Source organism: Cavia porcellus, unplaced genomic scaffold (assembly GCF_034190915.1).
Source record: "Cavia porcellus strain 051 isolate PalLab524CR breed Dunkin Hartley unplaced genomic scaffold, mCavPor4.1 scaffold_27, whole genome shotgun sequence".
Lineage (NCBI taxonomy): Eukaryota > Metazoa > Chordata > Mammalia > Rodentia > Caviidae > Cavia > Cavia porcellus.
The window spans coordinates 14,626,584-14,652,828 of NW_026947510.1; the positions used below are offsets into that span (position 1 = coordinate 14,626,584).

General features: G+C 40.1%; 1 protein-coding gene across 2 annotated transcripts in view; it reads right to left on the reverse strand.

Annotated features, from left to right (window-relative positions):
• Nebl (nebulette) overlaps positions 1 to 26,245 on the reverse strand; it is a 381,690-nt gene that overhangs the window by 220,375 nt on the left and 135,070 nt on the right. For both annotated transcript variants that reach the window (XM_063237909.1, XM_063237908.1), the window contains exon 3: positions 9,650 to 9,734. In XM_063237909.1, coding sequence (XP_063093979.1) covers positions 9,650 to 9,734 — 85 coding nt within the window. The remainder of the gene's footprint in view (positions 1 to 9,649; positions 9,735 to 26,245) is intronic.

Below are 26,245 nucleotides of genomic sequence, written 5' to 3' on the forward strand. Positions count from 1 at the left end.
CTGAATAATAGCCGTTAAATTAATTACATCACTGCCTTTTACTTTAAAATCAAAAGCAAAAGGCAAAGATGAAACCAGACCTTTAAAAAACATTAAATTAATTATCAAAGTAAGATACATTAAAACTGGGAAAGCTATTATAATTATGTTGTTATCTGTTCTGTGATACAACTGGTGATCTGTCCTCTGGAACAGGTGATGTTTTGAAAAAGATCTCATAGCCACACTTCCAGAAATAATCCTATTTCTGTTATACTTTTTCACAATCCATATTTCTTACAAAAAAAGGTACAAGAAATGTAAAGTGAATTCACTTGACCAGAAACCTACACGGAAATGGTGTGACCTTTGCAGAATCTAGCAGTAAATTAAATAATACTTAGCCAGGGAAAACAAAAGAGAAAAGGTGCCCAGGTTTTCTCTGTCTTTTAGGAACCTGCATTCTGAACAGCTAACTATCCAAGACATCAGATTTATATGCATGTGTATAGAGTAAATGTATATGTTCCTGATAGCAGGTATATACATGACTGTATACATACATACATGATACATAACATATGATGTATATTTTATTTTATAAACACACATATACACATACACTTAAGACCTTAAGAAAAATTCCTATAGAGAATAAAATGTTCTACAGTGAACTTTCAGGTCCTTGGAAATTACCCAGTTCTTCCATTCAATACTAACTGACCTCTGTCAAACGTGTGAGATCAGATGGCACAAGGGCACATTCAGGATGACATAGCTGGAGACTCAAATTAGCCAATTCAAAAGAAATCCTGTAAAAAATACATTCTCTGCCTAACAGCAGAAACATGGTTAAGGTTTATATTTGTTTTTATTTTCATAGTATATACATAAGCATTATAACCATTCTAGAAATAAATATTTTTTAATCTGCATTAGAACCAGGCATGGTGGCAATAAGCCTGTAATTCCAGCACTCTGGCAGGCTGAGGCAAGAGGATTGCAAGTTCAAGCCCAGCCTGGGCAATTTAGCAAGTTACTGAGACCCTGTCTCAAAGTTAAAATTAATTAATTAATTAATTAATTAAATGGGCTGTGGATGTATGCAGCTCGGTGCAAAGGTCCTGGGCTCAATCCTAGTATTACAAAGAGAAAAGAAAAAATATCTTTTAAAAACTATGTTGCATTACTAAGATTATTTATTTAAACAAAAGTAAAATAGAAGTTCACCTTTGATTCACTTTTTTGAGCTTAGAATTTGATACAAGTCATTATGTAGTGTCTAAAATACATTTAGATACTTGGCGTTTGACACCTTGGTGTGCGAGGAAGTTCACTTTACCAGAAGACTTCTCAGATTTCCCTCAAAAGACAGTCACAGAGCACGAATTCCCTTTCAATAAAAACAGCTCCACGTACATGCACACTCAGAGCATCACCAGTTCAAAGCAGCCAGCACCACTCTGCTAGTTAGGATCAAGTCTGGGTCATCTTCGTTTTTGATTTGCCATTGTCCTGACCTTTCAGGACAAGGGAGAGGGAGGGAAACTTTAACTGCTCTCTCCAAACATTTTGAAGAAAAACTCATTTGACAAAGTACAGCCAATACTTCGGAAAGCCCAAGCAGAGATCTTATTTCAAAATCCAAGACAGCAACTCTCCCAAGTGGAGGCTGTTTCAAAGAATGAAGCCAGCATGCTCGTCTGTCCCCACATTATTTCCTGAGCCAGTTTCCATGCTTTATGGGGTCCCTATCAAGTTGTTGTTGGAACATCTTTCTGGAGGCTATAAACAAAGTTCTAAGAAAAAGTGAAATAATTAAACCAGACAATTCGGTTTAAAAAATAATCATAATTGCACACACATACATACTCTACGGGAGTCGAAATATGCAATGTGCTAGGCTTGCTGTGTGTGGCTGCCTATCTTTACAGTTACTCCCAAGGCCTTTCTGAATTCAGTATTGTCCTAAAAATCTGATTTTGTCATCTGATGCTATCACAAGGCAGCAATTTTGGAGCAGCACTTTCTATTCCAAAAGTATATTAGTAGGAAATTAAGACTTCTTCCTGGGAGCTCCCCCAGAAAGCATTTTCTGGCTTCCCAGTATAAGACACTCCTCCCCATCCCCTGAGCGACCAAGCTACTGGCAGATGAAGCCAGGTTTCACCTGCCCACCATGCAGAAGTGGGAGAGATCAGGTGTCAACATCTCTGCTTTGAGCTTTTTCCTCGACCTTCCTAGTATGATTCTTCCAATCTTCAGTCTCTGTAACTTCAGCCAGCAGAGAAAAGAGGAGTCATCCTTCAGCCTCTGATTAACTGATCTCTTTGTTAATTAATCTTTTAATTAGTTAAGAGTATTAAGAAATGTCTGGTCCCCTCTCATGACTACTAATTTAATGAAAGGAATTTCTCTTGATTGGCTTGTCTGTGTGAGGTGCTAGACCGAGCTACGCAGGTTTTTTCCTGAACAACCACTTGGGTCCAATTAATCCACTCAACAAAAGAAACTGCTTCTAGAAAGGAAAAGTGGGTGCTAAAGAATAAAGAGTAGTAGTGTAAAAGAGAAGAAATCACCTTGTTTTGATGTTGCTGGGGTCCGAGCCAGGACCACTCTAATACTGACTTATACATACTCAGGCCTGTAGAGACTAACTTTTAACGTTCAGAAGCTACCACATAATCAAAATCATTTAAGGAAAAAGTCTAAATAGCATAAAGAAGGTAAACAAAATAGATAACACATTTCCTAAAAATGTATTAATAAGTACAGTTATTCTGGTTACCATCACACAGAAAATTCAAAAACATCTACTGAAGCCTTACAAAAGTCATAGACCATGCATCAGTGGCCTTGAACATGGGTCATGGAATTCAACAACTGAGAGAAGCGGAGATCTAAATGATCTCTGAATCATGAATTTCAGGCAGTACCTGAGACCAGCCCGTGAGTGAGCTGCTGGGGGAATGACCCAGTGGTAGGTCTGACTACTACTCTTTTGGCAGAAAAGAACAGTGGTCCCTTTTCTTCAATTTCTTTTAATGCTAACTTGAGACACCATGCGGAATGTTTTCTACACTGAAATAAGAGATCATTAAATCTGGAAGGATTTATAGCAGTCATCTAGTATAATCCATCCTTTTTTACCTGGAAAAAGAAGAATAAAGCCCAAAGTTACCCTCCATGACTGAGCACAAAGAGAAGCTGGGTCCACTGATGGAACCACGTAGGTCCAAGTGCCTATGACAGGTTAGCAACAGACTTACGATTCTTCAGATACAGAAGGAAATACAGATTATCTTTCATTCACTCTACCTTTCTTCCACAAAAGTCCCCACTAATAGGTGGGAGGAGCTAAATTTAGTTCCATCTGTTATAGTGAGTCCATTTGATAATTTATATTATTTGTCCTGTTCCCTATCTCCTCTCCAAGATGGCGCCCACATATGTGTGAGGAGGGCTGGCTCTAGGGACTTGAGAGGGAAGAGGAAGTGTTGGACTTGTACACATATTCCCTCATTTCCTCTTCCAATTCCTTTGGCATTTGTCCTCTCAGTCACTAGGCACCCTGTGGGCATCTGATGACAAAGACAAACAATACACTGACTTAATGTTTTGAAAACATTCTTCTCTTTGCGGATGTTAGGTCCATGACCCCAGATTCATGGAATTGATAAGCTATACAACTGCCCCCCAAAGTTCCAGAACCACCTCCCCTGTTCCTACAGAGAACAAAGCCTGCAAATGCACCACAAGTCCTACATATAAACTGAGATAGTTTTTTGCACAGAAACTATGCATCTCCTCTCATATACTTTAAATTGCCTCAAGGTTACTTCTAATACCTAATTCAATTTAGATTCAGGAATTCACGAATAGCTGTTGGTTAGGGAATAATGACAAAGGGAAGAAAGCCAGTGCAAGTTGAGTACAGATGCGATTTTTCTCAAGTATTTTCCATCCTCAGTAGGTTGGATTTGCAGGTGCAGAGCCCACAGGTATGGAGGGCCAAGTGTATATTCAATTCCCTAAACCAAGGGCCAATGATCTGATTCTGGCCCACTTGATAGAATCAAATACCACCACACTCTGCTCCTATAAGGTAAAGGCATCCCCAGCCTCCACCTGGGCTGCAGGAACAATGGAAAGGGAGGTAGAGTGGGCTGGGAGGACACTGAGGGAGCAACTTTTCGGGACTCAGGAAACAAATGGAAAGGATACAGATCATTTCAGGAGGGTAAAGCGTAGAACACCAACACCAATGATTAAAGGCGCCTAAACCATCATGAGACACCAAGTCAAAACATCTTGGTTATTTTGCTATCTCTCATTATTGACTTTTGTGTCTCTTATGTCATTTTATCCATAAGTAAAATAGAAAGATTGACTTATGGGAAATTGGGGGCTTAAAGACCTCTCAAGGTTAGAGTTAACATCTGCTCGGCACACTCTGTTCCCTGAAATAAATGAGCCACATCAAGTGAATTAATATTTCCCCTTTGAAGTTCTTATTCACAGTCGCCCTTTTCTTGATGTGAAACACAACTTCTCATCATTTTTGCTGTCTCAAAACCTTGATGTGCAACACACGGCAGCTTCTCCTTATGAACTTTTACTTCTAAACACACAATCCCACACTCATGGTGGGAAACCGGAAGCGTCCCCACGGGATGGGAACATAGGATCAAGTGGTGAACAATGAAAAAATGTAACGTGCAAAGCTGCCAAAATGAAGTTCAAAGGAAAGAGAAAATTAAAAAGCAAGTATGAAAGGCTTCTTGTCTAAGAGCAGCAGAAGTAACACAAGATCTACCAACAAAATCTATCTGGAGACTGTCTTCCTGTTTAGAAGTCTGAAGTGGTCCAAAGATAAGAGACCATAAAAGGATCCAATGGAAAGCAAAGAACAGAGTTAGTCACAGCAAGGAGTTGGAGGCCACAGTGGGGAGCACAGTTAGGCAGGTGCAGCAGAGAAGCCTAATAGGCCACAAGGAGTCCTTCTCCAGAAAGGAGCCAGGGGTCCCAGGCCCTAGAATTGCTTTAATAAAACATAATCAAAATGCACTCAGCCTATTGTATAGGTCTTGTCATATTTTTGCAGACCTTGGGCATGCAAGCCATGTTTTCTACCACTGAGCTACATCCCCAGACCCTAGTGGATGCTTTTTAAAATAAAATGGACCCCCCAGAGGGGTCTTGTTTTAGGTATTCAGCTTTTTACTAGGTAATCTGATGACTGGTATCTGAGAGAAAAACTGCACGCAAGACAGAATGACAAGGCACAGAAAAGGCAAGCATCATGTTTTGTGTTTCCAGAGGATTATATTAAATATATCTCTATTCTTCCTACAAAGATATTTAACTATTATGTTCCCTACAAAAAAAAATTGTTACTGTCTTAGTCTTCCTACTATCATTTATCGTATTCTATGTGAACCATGTTCTTTATGCCTCTTAAGAAACTTGGAAGATTAAAAAAGAATCAACACAGACTGCACACTGAAGACTCGAGATTCGGGGATGATTTGTATCCTGCCCATAATCATCTTCAATCTTTCATCTTATCAGCACTCATAAATTACCCACACTCCATTTAAAGAGAGTGAACCCCCAACCCCTGTTATTTTCAGCATGATTGCAAACAGAGAAGCCAATCATATAAACAATTAAGTGGGTAAAAAGCTAACATTCCATCTTCCTTCTGAGTTGGAGTTTGTAAAACTGTGCCTAGAGGCCTGGACTTTCTGGAGGCCCTGGGAGTGGGAGGACGAAGAGAAGAAGGGGAAACCTGGAAAGGGCATGGCTTAGCCCCTTACTCGTCTCAGTCATACAGCTGCACTTTATTCTAGAAGGGCGGAATCTGCTGAAATTATATTTAAAGAATCATTTCCAAAGCTTCAAGAAGTCTGCAGACTCATGACCCAAGTAGTCAAAACATCTGACCTTTCTCTTCCAAACACAGTGAGCCAATCTGGAAAAAGAAATGTTTTCTACAACAACGTATTACAATAATAAGCTAAGGGACTCTTCCTTAAGGAGCTTTTCATCTGGCTTGAGTTTTTAAAGGGTAAGGATTCCCCAATCTATAAAGAGTTTGGATTCTAAAAGTCAGGACCCTGGAATTCAGGGCTCAATTTCCTACACAAAAGAAATGATAAGAGGCTGGTTTCCAAAGCAAACAATAAAAGTCTAATGCCTCACAGGTGAACTAGAATGTTATTAATTCCATTGGAAGTTAAGTTTCACTTTTGCTCCTTGGTGAATGGGTTACACAAGCCAGTTGAGCTTCACAAGCACCACTGATGTTACTTCTTTGAAGCAGTTCACCCTGTGATGTCTGATAAAAAGGGAGCTGGTGGTGATAAAAGGATCTTCCCTCCCTCTTTCCCACTTCAAGATCAAATTCCAGGCACCTCACATTCACCACGGTCAGTGACTGCCCAAATGGACGGTCACTAGTTGACTGCAAGCTGAATAACTGCTTGCAAACCATTGCTTCGTAGCAGCTCTGAAAAGTTGGCTTCTGCTGTGTTTATTTATTCTCCAGTAGTTGATAGCACTTTATTAGAACAATCTGTCACCTAATATAGGTCCTTTTTTAAAAAGGCCCATAAACAAAAAAACAACAACAACAAAAGCGCTGGCAGCATTTATAACTTGCACAGAAAGGAAGGATAGAGAAAAATAGAGAAAGAGATAATACATAACTATAAATAATTTTCTAGATTAAACTGAAAATTTTCCTTCACTTTTTGCTCATTTGGTAAGCTAATGAACTAAAAGAAAAAATTCAGTCTTAAGCAAGCAATGCTAAAAGATTTCAGAACTGGAAGACTCAGCACAATCAATCTATCTGATTCATGTACCATCACAAATTACCAAAACAAATGTATAAAATATTAATAGTTAATTTTCCACCAAAACTGGTGAACTGTTCAGAATTGCAGATATCAAACTCTAAGAGAATGGTCCTTGCAGAATCAAATCATTTAATGAGCTAAAATTAGACCAAATGCCATTATGGAGAATTACAACTAGGAAGAATATCTTTCCATGTCTTTGCAAAAATAGAAATACTCTTAAAGAAATGTAACTTCTCACCTAGAAAAAAAAAATAACACTAGTGACTTCTTCCTCCTCCCCCTTTATGCAAATGTTAACTTTACATATACTGTGCCATTCCTTATAATGTACTTATAGATCTTCTTTTCTAAGCTTTTTCTGAACAACAACAACAACAAAAAACTAGAATACTCACTCAGACACTGGAGCTCATGACTCAGGGTCAATTCCCAATTCATCTCTTTACCAGCTAAACTTACAAGTTATTCAAATCATTTAAAAATTGAATGCTCCATCTAAATATAAATAATAATAAATACTTTTAGGGTTGAGATTTAATGAAATGATACATATAAAATTATGCCTGGAATACAGCAAGGTTGTTTATGATGATGTCTTTATACCTCCAATGGCCAGAACAACCCCTTGTAAATGGTTGGTAAACAATTCATGTTTCTTAAGCTCAACTAAATTTCCCTATGTCTTCTTGCTACACCAAATCACATCTGATAAAATCTTAGACCTGAGCACTGCTTGGTGATCCTATATCTGTTATGTTTATACACACCTTGTCCCACCTGTCTAGAACTATCTGGATTTGCAACCTTTCTGAAGTGTACTACATGGGGGAGAATGAAATCAGCTCTTCATAAAGCAATGACCTCCTTTCTTTTTTTTTTTTTTTTTTTTTTTGTCTTTTTCCTTTTTATCGGTACCAGGGATCGAACTCACAACTGCCTGCTTGCAAGGCAGGCACTTATGCCGCTGAGCTAAATCCCCAGCCCCATGACCTCCTTTCTTCTTTGAATTTTCAAACCTACGCATATAGCAGGAAACCAATATATCCTTACTTGTGCTTGCTGGGTAGATGATACCTCACACCTGTCACTGAGCCCAAACTGACCAGAGTACAGAGAGGGAAGGAGTCAGAGTTGATATGAGATTCCTTCCCCACTTTCAAGGCTCTGCTCCCATCCCACTTCTAGCATGAAACACCATCCAGCCCAATCCACACAGATCCCTCCCTGTTGGGAGTCCTGTCAGTGAAACATGGTCATGCTAGGGGCGTGTTAGTCCTTTTTCTTCATGTGCCTGTGAGCTGGGTGATGGAAGGATCACTAATTACAAAATCTTTTACATAGGACCAATACACATAATAGTATAGAGAAAAGCATTTGACTGCTTGAAGTATTTCTCCAGAATTATTTGCTTATAGCTAACCTGACAAGAAGAAAAGCATATTGGATCTGCAAAGACAGCAGCTGAGTTCTGGTGTCCCTACAGAGTGATAGCTCTCTTTTGTCAGCACCCAATTTTTGGAACCAGTGGCTTAGCACACAAAAACTAGCATTTTTTACAAACCAAACATTAGCTTGCAATCAGATCTTCGTGGTATTCATAAATAGTAAATTCTACCTTGAGTTCTATTTCCTGAAATTAAGTGGACTGAGAAATGACTGAAGTCCCATGGCAACGGAAGGAAGAAATCCCAATGCTCCCCGTGATGAAACTATGAAGGAATCACTTCCACCTGAGGGACTGAGAACAGTCAGCTCTCAGGAAGAAGGACTCCACATTGACACCTTGGAAGACTGTAATTTAGACTTTGCTTTCCTTCACAAATTCTACTTTTTCTTTTTTCATACTGGGAATTCTTAGGAACCAGAAGCAGCAGAAGGAGCAGCCTTCCCAGTCATGGAATGTATCTTTTAACTTTTTGAAATGCTTTCATACCCTACTTCTTCATTTGATAACTTGCAGCCATTCAAGGCAGAGAGTATATCACTTTACAGAAGCACAAAGAACCAGGGCAGCTGGCCCAAAGCCACAACTAGTGAACAGCCCAAGGGTGCCTACAATCCAACCTTCCCTCCTTCCTGCAGTGGCTTTACCACACCATTGGCTGAAGAACCACACTGTAGTTGTTCATCTCTTCCAAAACCACATCAGGCAAGGGAACGTCTTTGGAAGACAGTGCCCTGTGTTTCTGAAAGAGATTAGGTGCCCCTGTGGAAAACCCTGCCATCCAAAACCCTAGTCATAGCCGATGTGCTTCGCCATATTGAAAGCAAGTTGGCACCCACAGCGGCTGACTGGGCGCCAACTGTGGTGTTCTCATCTTTGTTCATGCTGTCAACGTGACATATGAGAAAAATATGAATAAAGTGACAGGATGAAAACAAAGCGAGTAGCTGGTGTGAGAGCCACAGACAGGGTGTTAGCGCCACATGCAGTGCAACTGGGTCAAGTTAACACCTTGTGTTTCCCCTACATATGTGGTGTGGAAAAGCTATTTATAAAATGTTTTTAAATATTTAGGACCAAATAAATCAATATTGTTGGGAAACATTGACTCTGACCAGAACTCGTTTACTTGCCTTAGACCCATGTGAATAAGAGAACTGAGAATATCGAGAGGATGCAAGACCAGGAACGATACAGATGTTCGATACAACCACCCAGAATTCCCAAACAGGCCTGCTGTCAATCTCCATGCTGGCTGGTGACTGGCATGAATAATACAACAACGAAGGTCCCAAAAGAGTCGCCTTGTGAATAAGTTTTATTAACATCAACGTGTCAAAATGGGCTTTCTCGAAATTACCTGACTCTGCAATTCACTCTGCTGCTTCAAGCGAAGATTTTCCGGTGTATCCGCCACCGTGGTGAAAGACTGCTTTGGGTAGTGTCTGTGGAGAAATTGTTTAAAAGAATGCAATTAAAACATTGTGCTATAAAACAACACTTTAGCACCCATGGTTTTATCCTTTGCTTCTGTCATAATGGAAGAGGGCCCAATCACCTTGGCCAAGGTCACGTGTCTGCCATTATCCCAGATCCCATCCCATTCAATGACCCTTTATCACCGTTTTCCCCCACTCTCTCCCAACTTCAACACCGACTCCTCCACGCCCCACCCACCATTTCAGCCCAGCACCCCCCTGCTGTCCTTTAAGGGTCCTTGGTAATCTCCTCTTCAACTTTCCCCAGGTCTGTTTTCCAGCTTGGTCCAGCAGTCTCCCCCACCGGTCATACCAACTTCACATGGACATATCTAAACAAACTTCTTGTATTCCTCCTCTTGCCTGACTTATCCTCCATCCTGAAATGTCTTCTTTCTCCTCAGTTTCCATGTCACCAAACAGTCCCTACTTGATTCTAGATGCTCACTTCTTCCAAATCTGAGTTTTAGATGCAGTGGCATTTCTTCTCATATATCTCATACCTATCACAAACTCACTCAGTGTAAAACTCAGCTGCTCATCACAACAGCCCTAAAACAAATTCCTCCCCCTGTATTCGTTTGCATTTATTAGTGCCCAGGTGACAAAGTCAGTTGCGTGGGAATAACCCTGAAGTATCACATATTCAATTAACTATATCTGCCAAATATATCTGGCCCCAGGAGACCAATTCAGCCCTGCAGTTCACACCTCTCTCCTCACCATCTCTCCCAGCAATGTTGTTCTCCTTGCCTGGAACACTCATCCCTCTTTCCATCCTCTCTCTTGAGCAACTGTGTTTACCTTTCACGTCTTGCCTCAGATGTCACCCTCTCCAGGAAGTTTTCCTGGCCTCTACAGTTTGGATCAGGAATGACTTCTGGCTGGCCTTTCTTGCCCTGTGCTTATTATACTCGTTTGTATTTTTCTGATTGGCACATGCCTGTTTCACAGTACAATTAAAGTTCTATGGCAGCAAAACCAAGATAGCTTGTTCCTTTCTGAGACACATTCTAGCCCACTTCTCCAGCCTCTACAAATGCCTAGTTTGTAGTATGACCTGAATACATATTTACAGCAGCACACAGAAAGAAAACAGACAACAGGCTGCAAGGGTGCAGTTATAGAAAGAATACCATCTAATGTCCTATAGCACAATAGGGTAACTACAGATGACAACAATTAATTGAAAAATTTCAAGACAACTAATAGGATTTTAAATACCTCCAACACAAAGAACTGATACATATCCCAGGTTATGGATATGTCATTGCCTTGAATTGATCATTTCATATTGTGTACATGCATTGAAAATTCATGCTGTGTCCCATAAATATGTGTAATTATTCTGTGTCAATTAAAAGAAATACAATGAATAAATATTTGCAGACAAAAGAAATGGAGTAAGAGAGAGTGGAGGAGGAAAGCAATCAACCAAAGCCTAAGAGACTAATACAGCTTAGATCGAAAATGTTTCTTCAGCATCTCATATCTTTAAGGTGGGTCTTTGGAAAGGTGATTGGATCATGAAGGCTTGAACCTCATCAGTGGATTTTAATTAAAGAGCATTCTGAGGTTGAAAAGTGAACTGTTAGGATGAGGGTATAGCTTGCAATTGCTTTCTACATGAATTTCTTTTCTATAGGGCAAAAAATGACTTCTACCTGGATACTAACGGAACTTCAACTTGCCATCTACACCTGTACTTACAAAGAATAGATTCATGAAAAATAATCTAGTTAGCTCACCATTGCACATTATGAGGAGAAAGTATATGGATTTGAATTTATAAAATACATACATATTAATAAAATATCACTTTCACAGACTTGAACTTGGCCTCCCATACCAAGTCCTATTCGGAAAGAGACTTAAAGAAAAATTGAGAAGCTTCTACAGTTTTTACGAAGAGATTTGTTCACCTGATAACCAAAGCAGCAAACTTACTCACAGGCTGTGCAGTCACAAGATTATGTCTACAACTACTACAAGATGCCAATATCTTGCACTTTTTTCAGTAGCCTTTTCAATCCTAAAAAATAATCATTTTATAATAGTGGATTGATTTATATGTAACATAACTTTATCTAAAGCCACATAGCTGGGTAAAATTATCCAAAATTTTAATGTGAGAGAGAAAACTCAGTTTAGTATTATAACTAAAATAACACATACTGAGAGAAAAAAGGCAATTCATCTCAGAAACTCATATGGATCACAAGTGCTAAAATAAATCAAAACCTATGGCTTAAGAGATACAAATTGTATTCAGAGCTAGCAAAATTTAAGCGAATAAGATTTTTAAAAAATGTCCTAACTGTCAAAAACATGAAATAGCCTCATGATTGGAAAAAGACAACTCAGAAGAAGTAAGAGATGGCAGCACAGAATGTACCATATTTAAAAAAATAATTATTACAATATTTGGAGAAACCTAATTAATTCTGCCAAACTCTACACATAGAAAATCTTGTCAAACAATGGATTTCTTAACATCATATTCAAATAGTAAGGTCCATCTGAATTAATCCAACATTCCCCTCGGAGTCGGCAACTCAATTCCCTCCCGCCTACCTTCTCACCCCTACTGCAAAAGAAGAAACAAAAATCAGACACAGAAGAGGTCCCCTGTGAGACCCCAAGAATAGAGAGGCAAAGTATTTCAAAAAGGATATAACTGTATGTATGTTTAAGTGTGCAAGATAGTCATACTACTAAGTTTTTGTTAATTCATCAAACAGAATAGTTTGTACTGTCACCGATTGTCCATTTTTATGCTTTGATTTTATAACTTGAACAACTACTTTTAAGAAAATATGTAATATATCAACTAGTGATTTCTTACTGTTATTTTTTGACTAGCCATTTCTTACTATCTTTTTTTTTGAAATTCTATATTATTGCTACTCTTTTTTCTGTTTTGCTTTTTTTCTCTAAATAAAAAAAGACTAATAGATGAGACCATATGACTAATTCTAGTTCCTTCCATACCCAATGTTGAAATGGTAAGGAAGGGTCTCCCTCAAACATATGCCTTGAAGCCAGGCTTATAGTACACACCTTAATTCCCAGGAGACTGAGAGGCTGAGGCAGGAGAATGACAAGTTTGAGCCAGCCTATAACTGAAGAGACTCTGTAAAATGCTGTCTCAAAATAAAAAAGCAGGTGGAGCTCACGGTGAAGGCCCTGGGTTAAATGCCGAGACAGAGGGATGGATGGGTGGATGGGTGGATGGGTGGATAGATGGGTAGATAGATGCCTGGACAGAAATCTTAAAGAAATAAGAGTTGTTCACCAAGTTTAGCAAAAGAATGACACTATTTTCCTCTGTCCCATTAGGAGTCAGAAGATGGGACAGAAGCTATGGAAGCAGGAGACATAGATTTTCAAAAAGAACCAAGAAACAAATAAAAAAAAAGGAGTGGGAGAATTTACATATTCATAAATTTCATGGAAAACAAAACCTAACTGTCAATTTTTGACATACAGTAGAACTGATTGAGAGACCTGGGGAATGGTGAGAAATGGTTTGTTTTTGCAGTGCTGAGACCGAACCCAGGGCCTCACACACGCCAGGTAAATGTTCTACCCCCGAGCTGCACCTCTCATGAATGTTGAAGGATCATCAACAGAAGTCTTGTAGTTGAAGCACACAGGAATTGAATGAGTATATTTATCAAGACTGGGTCAACAGTTACAGAAAATTCTGATTTCCATGAAATGTCACATTAAAAATAAAAAGAAGAATCAAGGCATCAGAAGGATACATCTGAAACAGTAAAGTTAGGACCCAGAAAAATTCCTTCAGAAACATTTTTTGAGATGTGATCTCACTATGGCCGTGAACTTGCGGTGACCCTCCTGCCTCAGTCTCCTAAGTGCTGGAAGTACAAGCACGCATCACTATACTAGGCCTAATTATTTTCTTTTCTGTTCTTTCACCCTCTCACTTGCATATTCTTTGCCTCCTCCCCCTCTCCCTCTTCCTCCCCCTTTTTCTCTCTCTCCGTCTCTGTTCCAAAATGGAGTCTCAATATTCTCCAAAAGCTAGCCACAAACTCCTGTAGATTAAGTGGAGGAAAAGTTATATGCAAACCACTAGACCGGAGCTGCTCAGGATGTGGAAAGTGAACAACAGCCTCCAAGGAGATGATAATGAGAAAGAACTGGTGGGAAGAATGAGAATCCAGAAACACTCGCCTCTAATCTAGAGCTCAGGGCTTAAGAGAGCATGCAGCCAAGCTGCCTCGTTGAAGCCAGCCTCTTCCACCTACCAGCTGTGTGTCTAAGAATAAATTCCTTAACCTCTCTACCTCAATTTCCTCAGCTATAAAATAAACACAATGATAGTACTTAGGCTTGTGGCAAAATTAACACATGTAAATCACATCAGATGGTATCAGTCTCAGAACAAGCACTTAACCAAATGTCTTCCATTAATAATAGTGCTATAACTGCTATTAGTTCTTTGTTCCACTGCAAAGTGGCCTACCTTCTGTATCTCATCACTTCATAAAGTATTCCTGGCGGTCTCAGAAGGTTGCTGCTAGAATCACGTGAAAAGAGCTTGAGAATGTGAGATGTGAGTAATGCATTTAGACTTAGAAATCTGAGGAAGAACTACCTCCTGCAAGTCCTGTGGTTTAAATGGGATCCTGGACAGCACCACTTCAACAAAGACTCATCCCGTCCAAGATGTCAACTGTGCTGATGTTAAAAAAACATTTACATAACTCTTGAATTTCAGGAGGCCACTAATTTTAAGATGGCCATCACTTTCTCACAAATCTCTAAATTGTTTTCCCTCTTACCTCCCAGCAAAGTCAAACAGTTCATCCTGCAGGTCACTTCCTCCTCCTGTCTCCACCCTCAGCCTCACGAACACTTATGCTCTCTGGCTTCCTGTTTACCTGATCACTGTCACAACTACATTCAAACTCAACCGTCCGAGAGCAGAATTTGGCTTTCTAAAGAATCTACTGGCAGCTCCCAACGGGCATTGTGCGGGAAAGCATTAGCACACTGCCATCGTCGGGAAGGCCTGCTCGCAGTGCTCGTCTTTGGCTGGCATCTGAGAAGCTGGGTTTAGGGAGTTTGCACCACCATTACCCCAAATGGGTGGCTCACTGCACATAAGCAATTTATATGGCCACTGAATCTCAAATCAGCTTCCCTAGCTGGCAATATCTGATGTGTGCTGTCACAACTCATTCCTGGAGGAGCTACGCACATGCCTCCCCTTTGTGGGGTCCTGGAAGGTTGGGCTGCCCTTCTCCCCAACGTGCCCTGTGTACTTTTCCTTCTGCTGACTGTCTGGTGTCCTCCCACATGATAAACCAGAGCAGAGAATGGGCCTGGTTCATGCTGAGGCTTGCAAGGCCATGCAAAGAACCATCAAAGCTGGGGTTACTCCAGCCACCCCGCCCCCAACCAGGCCCCTGTGCCTAACCCCGTATCTACTCCTGAAACAGAAAGTGTCTCAACCTTTTCTGAATATTACTTTCTACAAAGATTCATTTTTATGATTTTTAAGAATATTGCAAAATCAAAAGTTCTGACCTCACATTAGCCCCTGGCTTCACAGCTCTGCCTGTCTGAGTCAAGGAAGGACCAACAACTGTTGGGGCCCATCTTTCACACTCTGGTTTAGCTAAGAGATGACTTTATCCAAGGGCCAGGATCACAATTATCTTGAATGTAAAGTAATCACAGAAGACTTAAATGCAACTTTCAATACATTTCCCAAATCTGAACAAGCCCATTTTACAGTACTGATAATTGTTTTATTCAAAATTATCTTTAAGAATTAAAGAATAAAAACTTTTTACATTTTTTGTGGCACTGAGTTGGGAACTATCCCTGGGCAATATCATCTTTTTTAAAATTTGAGACAGGAAATTGATTTTTTTGCCCAAATTGGTCTTGAACTTGAAATCCCCCTGCCTCAGCTTCCCAAGTAGCTGGAATGTCAAGCATATGCTGCCATACCTGGCTAAAAAGATAAAACATTTTTAAATAAACAGAGCCTGAGAAAGATCACTATTAGCAGATCTCTTGTAAAGCTACTTACAAAAGATGCATTTCAGGAAGACAGAAAATAATTCCAGAAGGACAAGCTAAAATGCCAAAAGGGAATAGTAAGCAAATAACGTGTGAATATGGACGAGTGTGCGCACATATACATACACATGCGTGCACAATGCACAGGATAACACTACGAGAATATCTTTCTCTTTTAAAGACAAAACTAAAATACTGAACAAGATGAAGAAGCAGTATGAAAATCATTCTAAGGTCCTTCAGAAAGGTTAGAACATTATTAAATTTCAGGTTTTACTTAAGTACATGTAATAAAATTTTAAGGATAACCATAAAGAAGGAAAATAGCCTACATAAATTCAATCTTATGAAAGGGAAAAAATAAACTGTATAAAAGAAGAAAAATGTAACTCAAAATAATAAAAATGAGAGAAGAGAAAGAAAATGCAGGATAGAACAATTAGGACCCACAGAAATTGAGCAGTTTGGGAAAACAAGTCAATAATCATCAATACATAAATGGGAAGTACCCGGCAGATAAAAGACTCATCTTGTTTTTTAATTCTACTATAAAACAGCTGCACTAATATGAGACAAAATACTGGTTTTCAAGTACTGAGGGCTGAGAGGAGCGCTGAGCCACATGCCTACCCTTTTTTATTATCTTATTTTGAGACAGGGTCTCACTAAGTTGTCCAGATTGTCTATGTGTCCCGACTGCCCCTGCCTCAGCCTCCCAAGTAACTGGGATTCCAGGCATGTGCCTGCAATAAAATACTTACAGGTATTATTAAGAATAAAGGTGATACACAGTGATACAGGTTCAATTCATCAATGAAAGATTTATTCTAACTGTAAACAGACCTAATACAGTATTGGTCTCAATTTTTTTTAAGAATTTGTGTATATATATGGCAGGACAGAAGCCAAATTGACGGCAGGCAAAGTGGTGAATCCACCAACAGGAGGAGATTCTGACACCTGTGCCCGTCATTACTACCTAAATCAAGCAGACACAAAATGAGTAAATACACCCAGTGTGTGAACCACAGAACCTGTGACAATGACAGCAGTCAGGCTCCATGCAGAAGCGGTCTCCGAACCACGTAACCCAGAGTGTCACGGCTTCCATCCCTCACTAAAGGCATCTGACTGATGACAGCAACCTGGCCAGCAGCCATCAGAGGGACCCACTGGCGGGCCCTGGTGACAGTCGGCCTGCCTGGCAGGCTCCCCCAGGAGCAAAAAGCATGACACCAGTGTGCCTACGTGGGATGAATGTGGACAAGCGAAAAGCAGGACAGTCCTCTCCACACAGATGAGCGGGCTGCGCAGAGCCCTGGATGCTGGGCTGGGTCCACAGCCACTCACAAAGGGAAGGAAGGGAGGCCCAGGGAGGGGACCCGGAGCAGCTTCCCAAGGAAACATGAACTGTGAATTCGCAACTACGCAACACTGTGCACTCCCCAAAAATGCAAATCTTAACAAATTTGTTTAAGGGCGATGCCTCCAATGCCCAGGAAATCTTAACAGGAGCCAGCACTGAGCTCCTGCTGTGGGAATGAAAAGCCATTTTGACCTTACTGCCTCTGAGCACCCCACCTTCTTCTTTCTTTTCCACCTGGCACCAAAAGTTGGCAGAAGACCTGACCCCCAAAAACCAAGTGCCCAGCTTTCTTCATTTGTTCTTTTATTCATGCTTCATGCAAAGCATGTACACATTTGTATTGCTATCTGCTTTGTATTTCATTCCTTAAAAGGATGTTTTGCTACTCACATTCTCTGTACCTGAAAGGTTTTGTTAGTATAAGAAACATAAGGAAAAAAGGCATATTCTCTGAGAAAACCTGGAAGTTTTTTCCCTTACATAAAAAGTTCCTGGGAAATGTCATTAATAACTTTGAACAGCAATCCTACTTGGGTTATCTCTTCAGGTGTGTGAAACTGGAAAAATGCTTACATTAAATGCTTTAAGCTTGTGTGTCTGGTTAATTTCACTTAACATTATTTTGTAACAAATTACACCCATTTTGCTACAAATGGCTCAAATTTATCCTTTTATGGCAGAGTAGTATTCCATTGTGTATAATCACGTTTTCTTATTCATTCATCTACCACGAACATATAGGCTGCTTTGAAGATTTAGCTATTATGAACTGTGCCGACTAACATATGGGAACGTATGGACCACTGTAATATGATGTCTTTAACTCCAGGGAGATACCTAGAAGGGGAACAGCTAGGCTTACGGAAATTTCTAAGCTTGATTTCTCTTATATGAGAAACCCAAATTATAAATAAAGAGCAAAATAAAAGACAGGAAAAATAGGAAGCAGAGAGACAGATGTTTCTCAAATGAGAAAGGGATCAAGGGAAGGAGGGAGACGGGAGAGAGGGAAAAGAAGAGGATGGAAAAAGGGAAGATGGGCTATGTACACGGACCAGTCCCACACACGCGATGGGAACATCATGTGCTGCAAACAGGTACTAACAAAAATAAATAAAACTATAAAAAATGTGTATAGGCTCATATGATGAATATGTTAACAACTATGCATTTCCACACATGTCACAGCTGTTCCAGTTTGAGAACTGAGAGGCGAATCACCGTTTAACAGGTAGAGGTGTTTTAAAACGATAGTTTTACATGTTGGGTCAATACAGCGTGTTGCATGTAGTAGAAGCGCTAAAATCCAAATCCCCGAGCAGACATTAGCCAGCGCAGCATCGGCTGAGACATTGTAATTCTGATCATGACCTCTTTCCGGGACCTGCAGGTTTAACGCGCTGCTCCGGCGGGGCTCGCTGGAGGGCTGACACGATGCCTGTCCCTGAATTGCCTTCCACACTCATCACTGCGTTCCTAATTCTCCCACTAATCTTCTTCCCCGCAGCCCCTCCATAAACAACACACGGAGAATGCCGCTGGTTGCCAAACATCAATTTTATGATTAAAAAAAAAAAGACGATGAATGAGAGCCAGTAAGTGGGGGATGCCCTTCAGAAAGGAGGCTTACGAGAGCCGCAGATAGATAACATAAAAGCGAAAAATGGATTATGATAATGTAGGCCGCATACATGAAACACAAGCCCCAGCTGAAAGGAGTTACAGGATCCAAACCCTGGGCTCTCTAAAGGGCAGTCAATAACCTGTCTAACAATTTAACAAGTTCTCTTTCGGGCTCCAAGGGTCAAACAACCTGCCACCTATTGATTTACTTCCTCAGCAGGACTCCATTGTAACTCCTCTCGTGTATTTATAAAAGAGGGCATTATCAGAGGGATTACACAGCCTGCCTGACCTGCCACGCTATGAAATGCTTATCAGCTATTGGAACATGTCACCTAGATTTTGAATGATGGTGTACAAGGCGAGAAATTAATACTTGCACACAGGCATGCGCCTGTGCGCATGCATACACACACACACACACACACACACACACACACACCCCACTGTATGTTGTTTGAGAGAAACAGGAGCTGGGGAAGGAGACTCAATTCACTGCACTGCTGCTGCTATTGATCACGGGGCACAAAGTAAGCGAGTGTGTGACACATCTTACAGCCAAGAAAAACATTTTCAGGACCCAAGATCTACCATGGCAGTTTGAAAAATATTAGGACAAAGCTTGTGAGATAACAGAAGATTACAAAAAGCTCATGACACATAGATAATGTATTCCTTTGTGAGTAATAGTAAGTGTGCCACAATAAACATCCAATATCGATGAAAATAATTAAAATCTAAAAAAGGGACAATAAGCATCGAATGCTTCTAATTTTAAGAGAAGACCTACATAAGGTTAAAAAGGTAATATTATGGCCAGCTATATATTTATCATAAAAAATGTATAGTCTCATAAACTTATGACCACAGTATACACTGAACTGCCTTTTAATCCACTGACTCGGTTCATCAAATAATTTACAAACAACTTGTTTCTTAGCTTTTCAACTAGAACAGCAATCTCAACAAATTAAGAACTATTTAATCACTGACTCTACTCTGGAGGAGAACTATCTTTGGAGATAGGAAAGAACTGTTCAATACATTTCAATCTATCAAGGTCGAAACTGTGCACGTTAAGTGCATTTGCATATGATTTTTCAGGGTAAGCAGACTAAGGGGAAAACAAAAACCATTATACCCCGGAGGGCATCTTTCATACCCACAAGTGTTCAAGAAAATTAACTGAACATTACCAACCACTGGGTCCCTGACTATTCTTGTCTTCCCAATTCACTAAACAAATCAGTGCTTTCTTAGGTCCCTGAAGATCCCATAGTCACAGAATCTATCAGTTCTTCCTTGAATGCACTTCTTCCTGGTCATCGATTGTATGATTAAACCAAAGCTCAGTGGATCATTATACTTCTGCTGTGTTTGGTGCCTTGGATCACAAGAAAGATGTTCAGCTTTAACCCACTTCCAGCACAGGTTAATGGCATAGGAAAAAAGCGGGGGGGGGGGGGGATTTGTGGATGGTCTGAAGTAGGCACCATATTTTAAAAGAAACACACTATTACTTTCAAAGCAAGCACAGCCCATTCAGAGCCTAAGTGAAATATTTTAAAAGTATATATGCATTTATACATGTTTATGTACAATATATGCACACGTGCAAAGAGAAGGAGAGCGACTGCTGCTTAAAACAAAAGCACTAGGGACAGAGAGGAAACACCGAAGACATTAACCTGACAGTGGACACAGCAGCCATGACCCCGGGGCCCATGTCTTCCAACCAGACCCTGCTTCCTTATACAAGGCCACCAAACTCTAGCCACATTCCAAACACCCCACCTATGATTGCGTAGGCTCCGGGGGGACATGTGGATATAAACCATGAGAGGCAGGGAACACTACTCAAGAGTGGGAGAATCCAAAGCACTCAAACCAAAGAACTCAGCCCGCCTATCTTTTATTTTTGTTTCAGTTCTGTATCCCAAGAACTTGAGGAATTCTCTACCCACATTGGTCCCCCATAAATGCACCATAAGGAAGCTGGCATGTCAACACCCCAGAACAGTCACGTGTAGAACCCAAGGGTTAGAGATTCCCTCTCAGGTGATAACCTTTCCACCTGAGGTGGACACACATGCCTGCAACCTACCCTGTTCAGTCCTCCTCTCTTGTCCTAAAAACAGACAGCAGAGACTCCCCCTCCCCACCCTACAAGTGCAATCACAACGGAAAATTCAGTAGCAGAAAGGACAGAGACCAAAGGGAGAGAGGGCTCAATTACAAAGAGGCCAGAGGAGAGACTATCTTGGAGAGACGAAATGTTCTATTTTTGATCATGGTAGTAACTTGTCAATACTCTTAGAACCATATTCTAAAATGAGAGGATTTTACTCTGTAAAATCTTAAATGAATTTTTCAATATATGGTTATTGAAATAAAATAACCAGTGTAGAGAGTAATGACAGGAACAATCAAATTAATGATCTTCAAGGTGAACTGGAAAGAAGATGGCTTCAGTAATATAAACAATATACAAGAACTGTTCAGAAATCTGTGGACAAACCAATTAAATAGGATATTTGTTTTTTTAAAAAAGAGTAAATAAAGGTCCACTTTCAACTACACCAAAGGAACAAACAACTGAACAGAAGAAATGAAATAATTTATCAGGCAGAGCCTAAGAAGAGTCCAGCACCTAAAAATAGAGAAAATCGCAGTTTCCAGAGAGAGAGAAGTCTGCTTGTAAGTTATGATATCATCAATCATCTTATCAGCAAAATATTCCTTTGAAATATTGAGGGAAAATAGTTTTCTACTTTCCAAAAACATGATTTTTAGTCAAGCAGAGACTCAAAATTACAACCCATGCACCTCATATTCTAAAAAATTAGTATAGGATTATCTTCCACATCACAAAAACTCAAGAGAGAACAGTCCAAATTCAGTGGTAACTGAAAAGGATGGAAAATGATGTTATTAAAACTGTGATTATGGTCCCCGGCCAGAACCCCATCTTTAACTCCCAGGTCAGCACAGGAAGGGAGATAAAATAAAAGCCTCAAAATAGTACCCTATTCTGTGTAATGCCCTACGACATTTTCTCTTGATCTAGAATATTGCTTTCTAAAAATACTGATCTTGACCTTTCAATCAATATCTTAGCCCAATCTGAAGTTTGAAAAACAAAGATCTAATAGAAGCAAGCAAGGAGAAAAAATTCTCATGAGGGACGCAAGGATCTCAATGTGCAGGTCACTCCCAAGGGACAGGGTACAATGGCATAGAGAATGTTCCAGAAACACCCAGTGACTTCTTCCTCACTGCCCCTGCCCCTTGTCTTCATCTCCCTAACTTCACACTCAGATTCCACTCCCAGGCGGGGCAACAGCAGGACAACAGAGGCCTGGCTGGTCTCTGTCACCTTCCCAAGGGCCTAAGCCATGGAGGAGAAGGTGCTGGGTGTCCTTTGAGGGGAATGCACCATGGGGTAAGAAACTCAAAGAAAATAAAAGATAATAAAGATAATAAAAAGGGGCGCATGTACCCCTAAAAGGCAGAGTCCTCAAGTCTGAGCAGAAAGAACATCAACAGCCCAGGTGGCTTGTGGGGCCCCAGTGTGGGCACCCAGGCAGGGCCAGAACCTCCAAAACCCAAAGGTCAGGGACACAGCAACAAGGGTCAGCTCAGTAGTGAGCCTGATGGGCCAACAGCTGAGAACCAGGGACTAGTGAAGATGGCGCACCCCACTGGATGCACCCCCAATAAATTAGCCACATCCTAGGGAGGTGAACACCACACTGACTTACAATTTAAAAACTGGTGTTACGAAAATTTAACATGAGGGTGTATGCATGTGTGTGTGTGTCTGTGTGTGTGTGTGAGAGAGAGAGATGTGCTGTGTTTTCTAACAGTGCTGGGGATGCAACTTAGGGCTTTGCCCATATAGACAAGTGCTGCCCCAATCCTAATTGATGCCAGGTGTGTAAGTCACAGTGAGGGACTGAATGAAAGATAAGCTGTCATAGGAAAATAACATTTGTGATCCCCCGGATGTATGACTGGGAGGTTGCCACCATGACATTTCCTTTCAGTAACCCAAGCCACAATACTATTCTGCAGCCAGGGTTGGCTGGATAATCTATACTTCCAACATGACTGTTATAGGATTTAGTTTCATAGGCTCAACCTATACACAAAGCAAATTTAACTAAAATCATGCATAAATATAAAATCAGTATTGTAAACCTTCTAGTTGATAAAATATTAATTTATATCACATAAGTAAACAAAACATTTCTGAGGTCTTCAATCATTTTTGAGTTTAAAGGAATCCTGAAGACAAAAAAAAAAAAAAAAAAAAAAAAGACCTGTTGATAACTGCTGTTTGAAATCACAGCTGGAGTAATTTTCTGTTACTTTAAGTCAGAAGTACACCCCAAATCAAAGTGGGGTCCAGAAATCTCACACAGTCCGCCCACCTATGTGCCCAGTGGTGAGCTCACTCAGCTCAGGAGAGCCAGTTTGGGAGACTTTGTAACAAGTCACTACCTACACACAATTAAATTATAGGAACTTCTGCTTAAATAAACAAGACACATTAGTAAACACTCAAACTTCATCATTATTTTATTTATCTGATTATTGTGTATGCTTTTGGGAATATTTACATGGATTGTACCTAGAAACTGCTATGTCCCATGAACTATAAATTCTGTGCTCTTGCAGTTGAGCAGGTGGGAGTATTTTCACCACCCAAATTGTTGGGGAACATTGCCCAGCAGGCTTTCTGTTCCTTCCCCCAGATGACTGACCCCACACGACAGTGCTTCCCGTGGACCCCAGCTCCTAAGCCTGCAACTCTCTTCCACCTGATAAGAACTGCACATTCCTTTCCATTAACACGAACAATGGGATTTCACAAAGGGCCACTGCTTTTACTTCAAAAATTAAACCATGTAAAAGTAAAAGTAGTTAACACCATGGAACCATTTAATTAAGTCTTCTGCTTCAAAAACACCTCTAAGAAATAGCGAAAGGAGGGCAATGCACAGAGGCTGCAATGTAAACAAAGTGAAACTCAGTGCTTCCACAAGCTTCATCCTCTAACCTACACGGACACCTTCTCTTAAAGACTTAACTCTGAGAGAGGCAGGCGGCTGTTTCAGTTCCTGTGAACAGGGTAACCCACCCTCCCTGGGCACTGTCCCTCCTTCACATCCAACAGATGCCAGGCCATCTTCCACACTTTTCTTCTTTCACTAAAATGGAGCGGCACCAAGCAGTTGCCATCCTACAAAAAGACAGCACCCACCATGGACTGATCAGAAGCGGCCTTGTCAGAATTTTGAAAGCCAGCAATCTTCCAAGCACCCATTGTCTTCAAAGGTGCCTTCTATGCACAAGGAACAAGGTTAGTTTCTTTCCTTAAATATTTAACCTTGCCAGTTAAAAGATACAACTCTAAGATATCATTCCTCGAAAGTTCATTTTCCCTTTTAAAAACAGTGTGCATGGGTCTCAGATTTGTGCATACAGACACACATACATAAATAATCTTTTTATTTATAAACTAGGTTTTCTTTTTATTCCAAAAGGAACTGCAGATGGACATAATTTATCACCTCATCCAGAAAGTGATAACTGTCATCATTTAAGTGTCTGTCAGGTATGAACACAGGGGTCTCTCTTCCAACAAATAATTATTAGGTATCTAATGATAAAATGGTCATATTTATTCCTTACAGACGCTACAGACTAATCAAATATAGGAGTATGTATTTGTTTTCAATTATCAACAATCCATAAAAAATAACTTCGGAGTGAGAAGAAAGAATTACATAGTGAATTATACATGCTCTAATTAACTACTCTTAGTTCATAATGTGCTCAACACTACTAACAGGTCCTTGCCCAGATTTCTCTTTAAAAAAGATAGAATTCTTAAACAGAAAGCTGACACTGGAGAAAGTGATTTCAGACAAATGTCCATGGAATACAGATTATACAAGATTTTTTTTTAAAAAGTGCTCTATCATTAAACACATTTTGGCAGTGACAGATCAATGGAGTTACATAGGATTTTTCCTACATGCTTCTCAGATTTGATCCCCTTTCCAGGAACATGTTAGACAAAAGGCATTCTGTAGATCATATCCTGAGAAATGCTGGCTCATGCTGTACTTTAACCTAAGTATTTAAATAGGGAAAAAATAGCCTAAAGGATAGAAAATAAATTCACATGCTAGTCTCGGGTTCTTTCTCAGTAGTGGGATCCCTGAGCTCAACGCATTTGGTTTTGCTACTTTTTGAATGTGCTTGTCTTGCCTGCTAAGAGGTCAATATGATCCATGGTTTATGACTCTGTTCAGTACCACTGTCTGAGAATCCGTCCCTCACTCTTCAGCTGGTCTCAGAGTAGCACTTCTGCCAATTGTAATAGCCACTATAATGGGCCAGGGATATAGCTCAGCAGCATAAGCAGCTGCTTGGAAAGCACAAGGTCCTGAGTTTGATTCCCAACACCAAAAAAAAAAAAAAAACCACACACACACACACACACACACAATAACCCATTGTATTACCATTATACATGTGCTTACCTGGGAGATGCAGGGAACGTTTTAAAAATGTATGTCCATCAACAGATGAATGGATAAGAAAATGTGGTATTTACACACATTGGAGTTCTACTCTGCCACAAATGTACACTTGAGTTACTGGTAAGCAAATGGAAGCTCCTTGAGACCACAATGTTAAGTGAATAAGTCAGACAAGTTTAAGTATCATGTACTTTCAGTTGCTTGAGGAACTCAATATATAAATAAAAGATAGATAATAGGCAATAGGGAGATAGATTTTGTTCAAATGGAAGGGAGTCAAGAGATGGAAGGAGAGGAAGAAAAGGAGATTAAAAAAAAAAGAATTAAGATGTGTGATGTCCATGGACCAATTCCACAGGAGAAATGTAACCATTATGTGCTGCAAACATGGAGTCATAAAAATATATCAGCAGAGGACTGAAAGGCAACTAACAGCCTGCTGGAACTGGATAAGAAGAAAAAGATGGAACTGGTTAGAAACAGGCACTCCCAGAAGAATGCTAATTATGGAGTATTTTGTTGAAAGGAAATTTAACCTTTTTTCTTCAAATATGTCCGGATTGTTATAGCCTTCCATACAGTGCTAAAATTAAAACTATCTTTAAAGTTCCTTAACATTATTATTTTGACTCAGTGCCACAGTTTAACATCAGTCATAACCTTTTTATGGCTTCTGAATTGTAGGAGATACTGCAGTGAATCAATAGAATCCAAAAATGTACGCTTGGAGAAATCAGCACCATGCATGGGCTGCCAAGGGACAATCAGACCCCAGTCTTTTCCCGTGAGTCAGTGCCGTTTGTAGATTACAAGAAACAGAACAAGATGTCACCAAGAAGCAAACCTTCCCTAAGAATCAGCACCATGCACAGGCC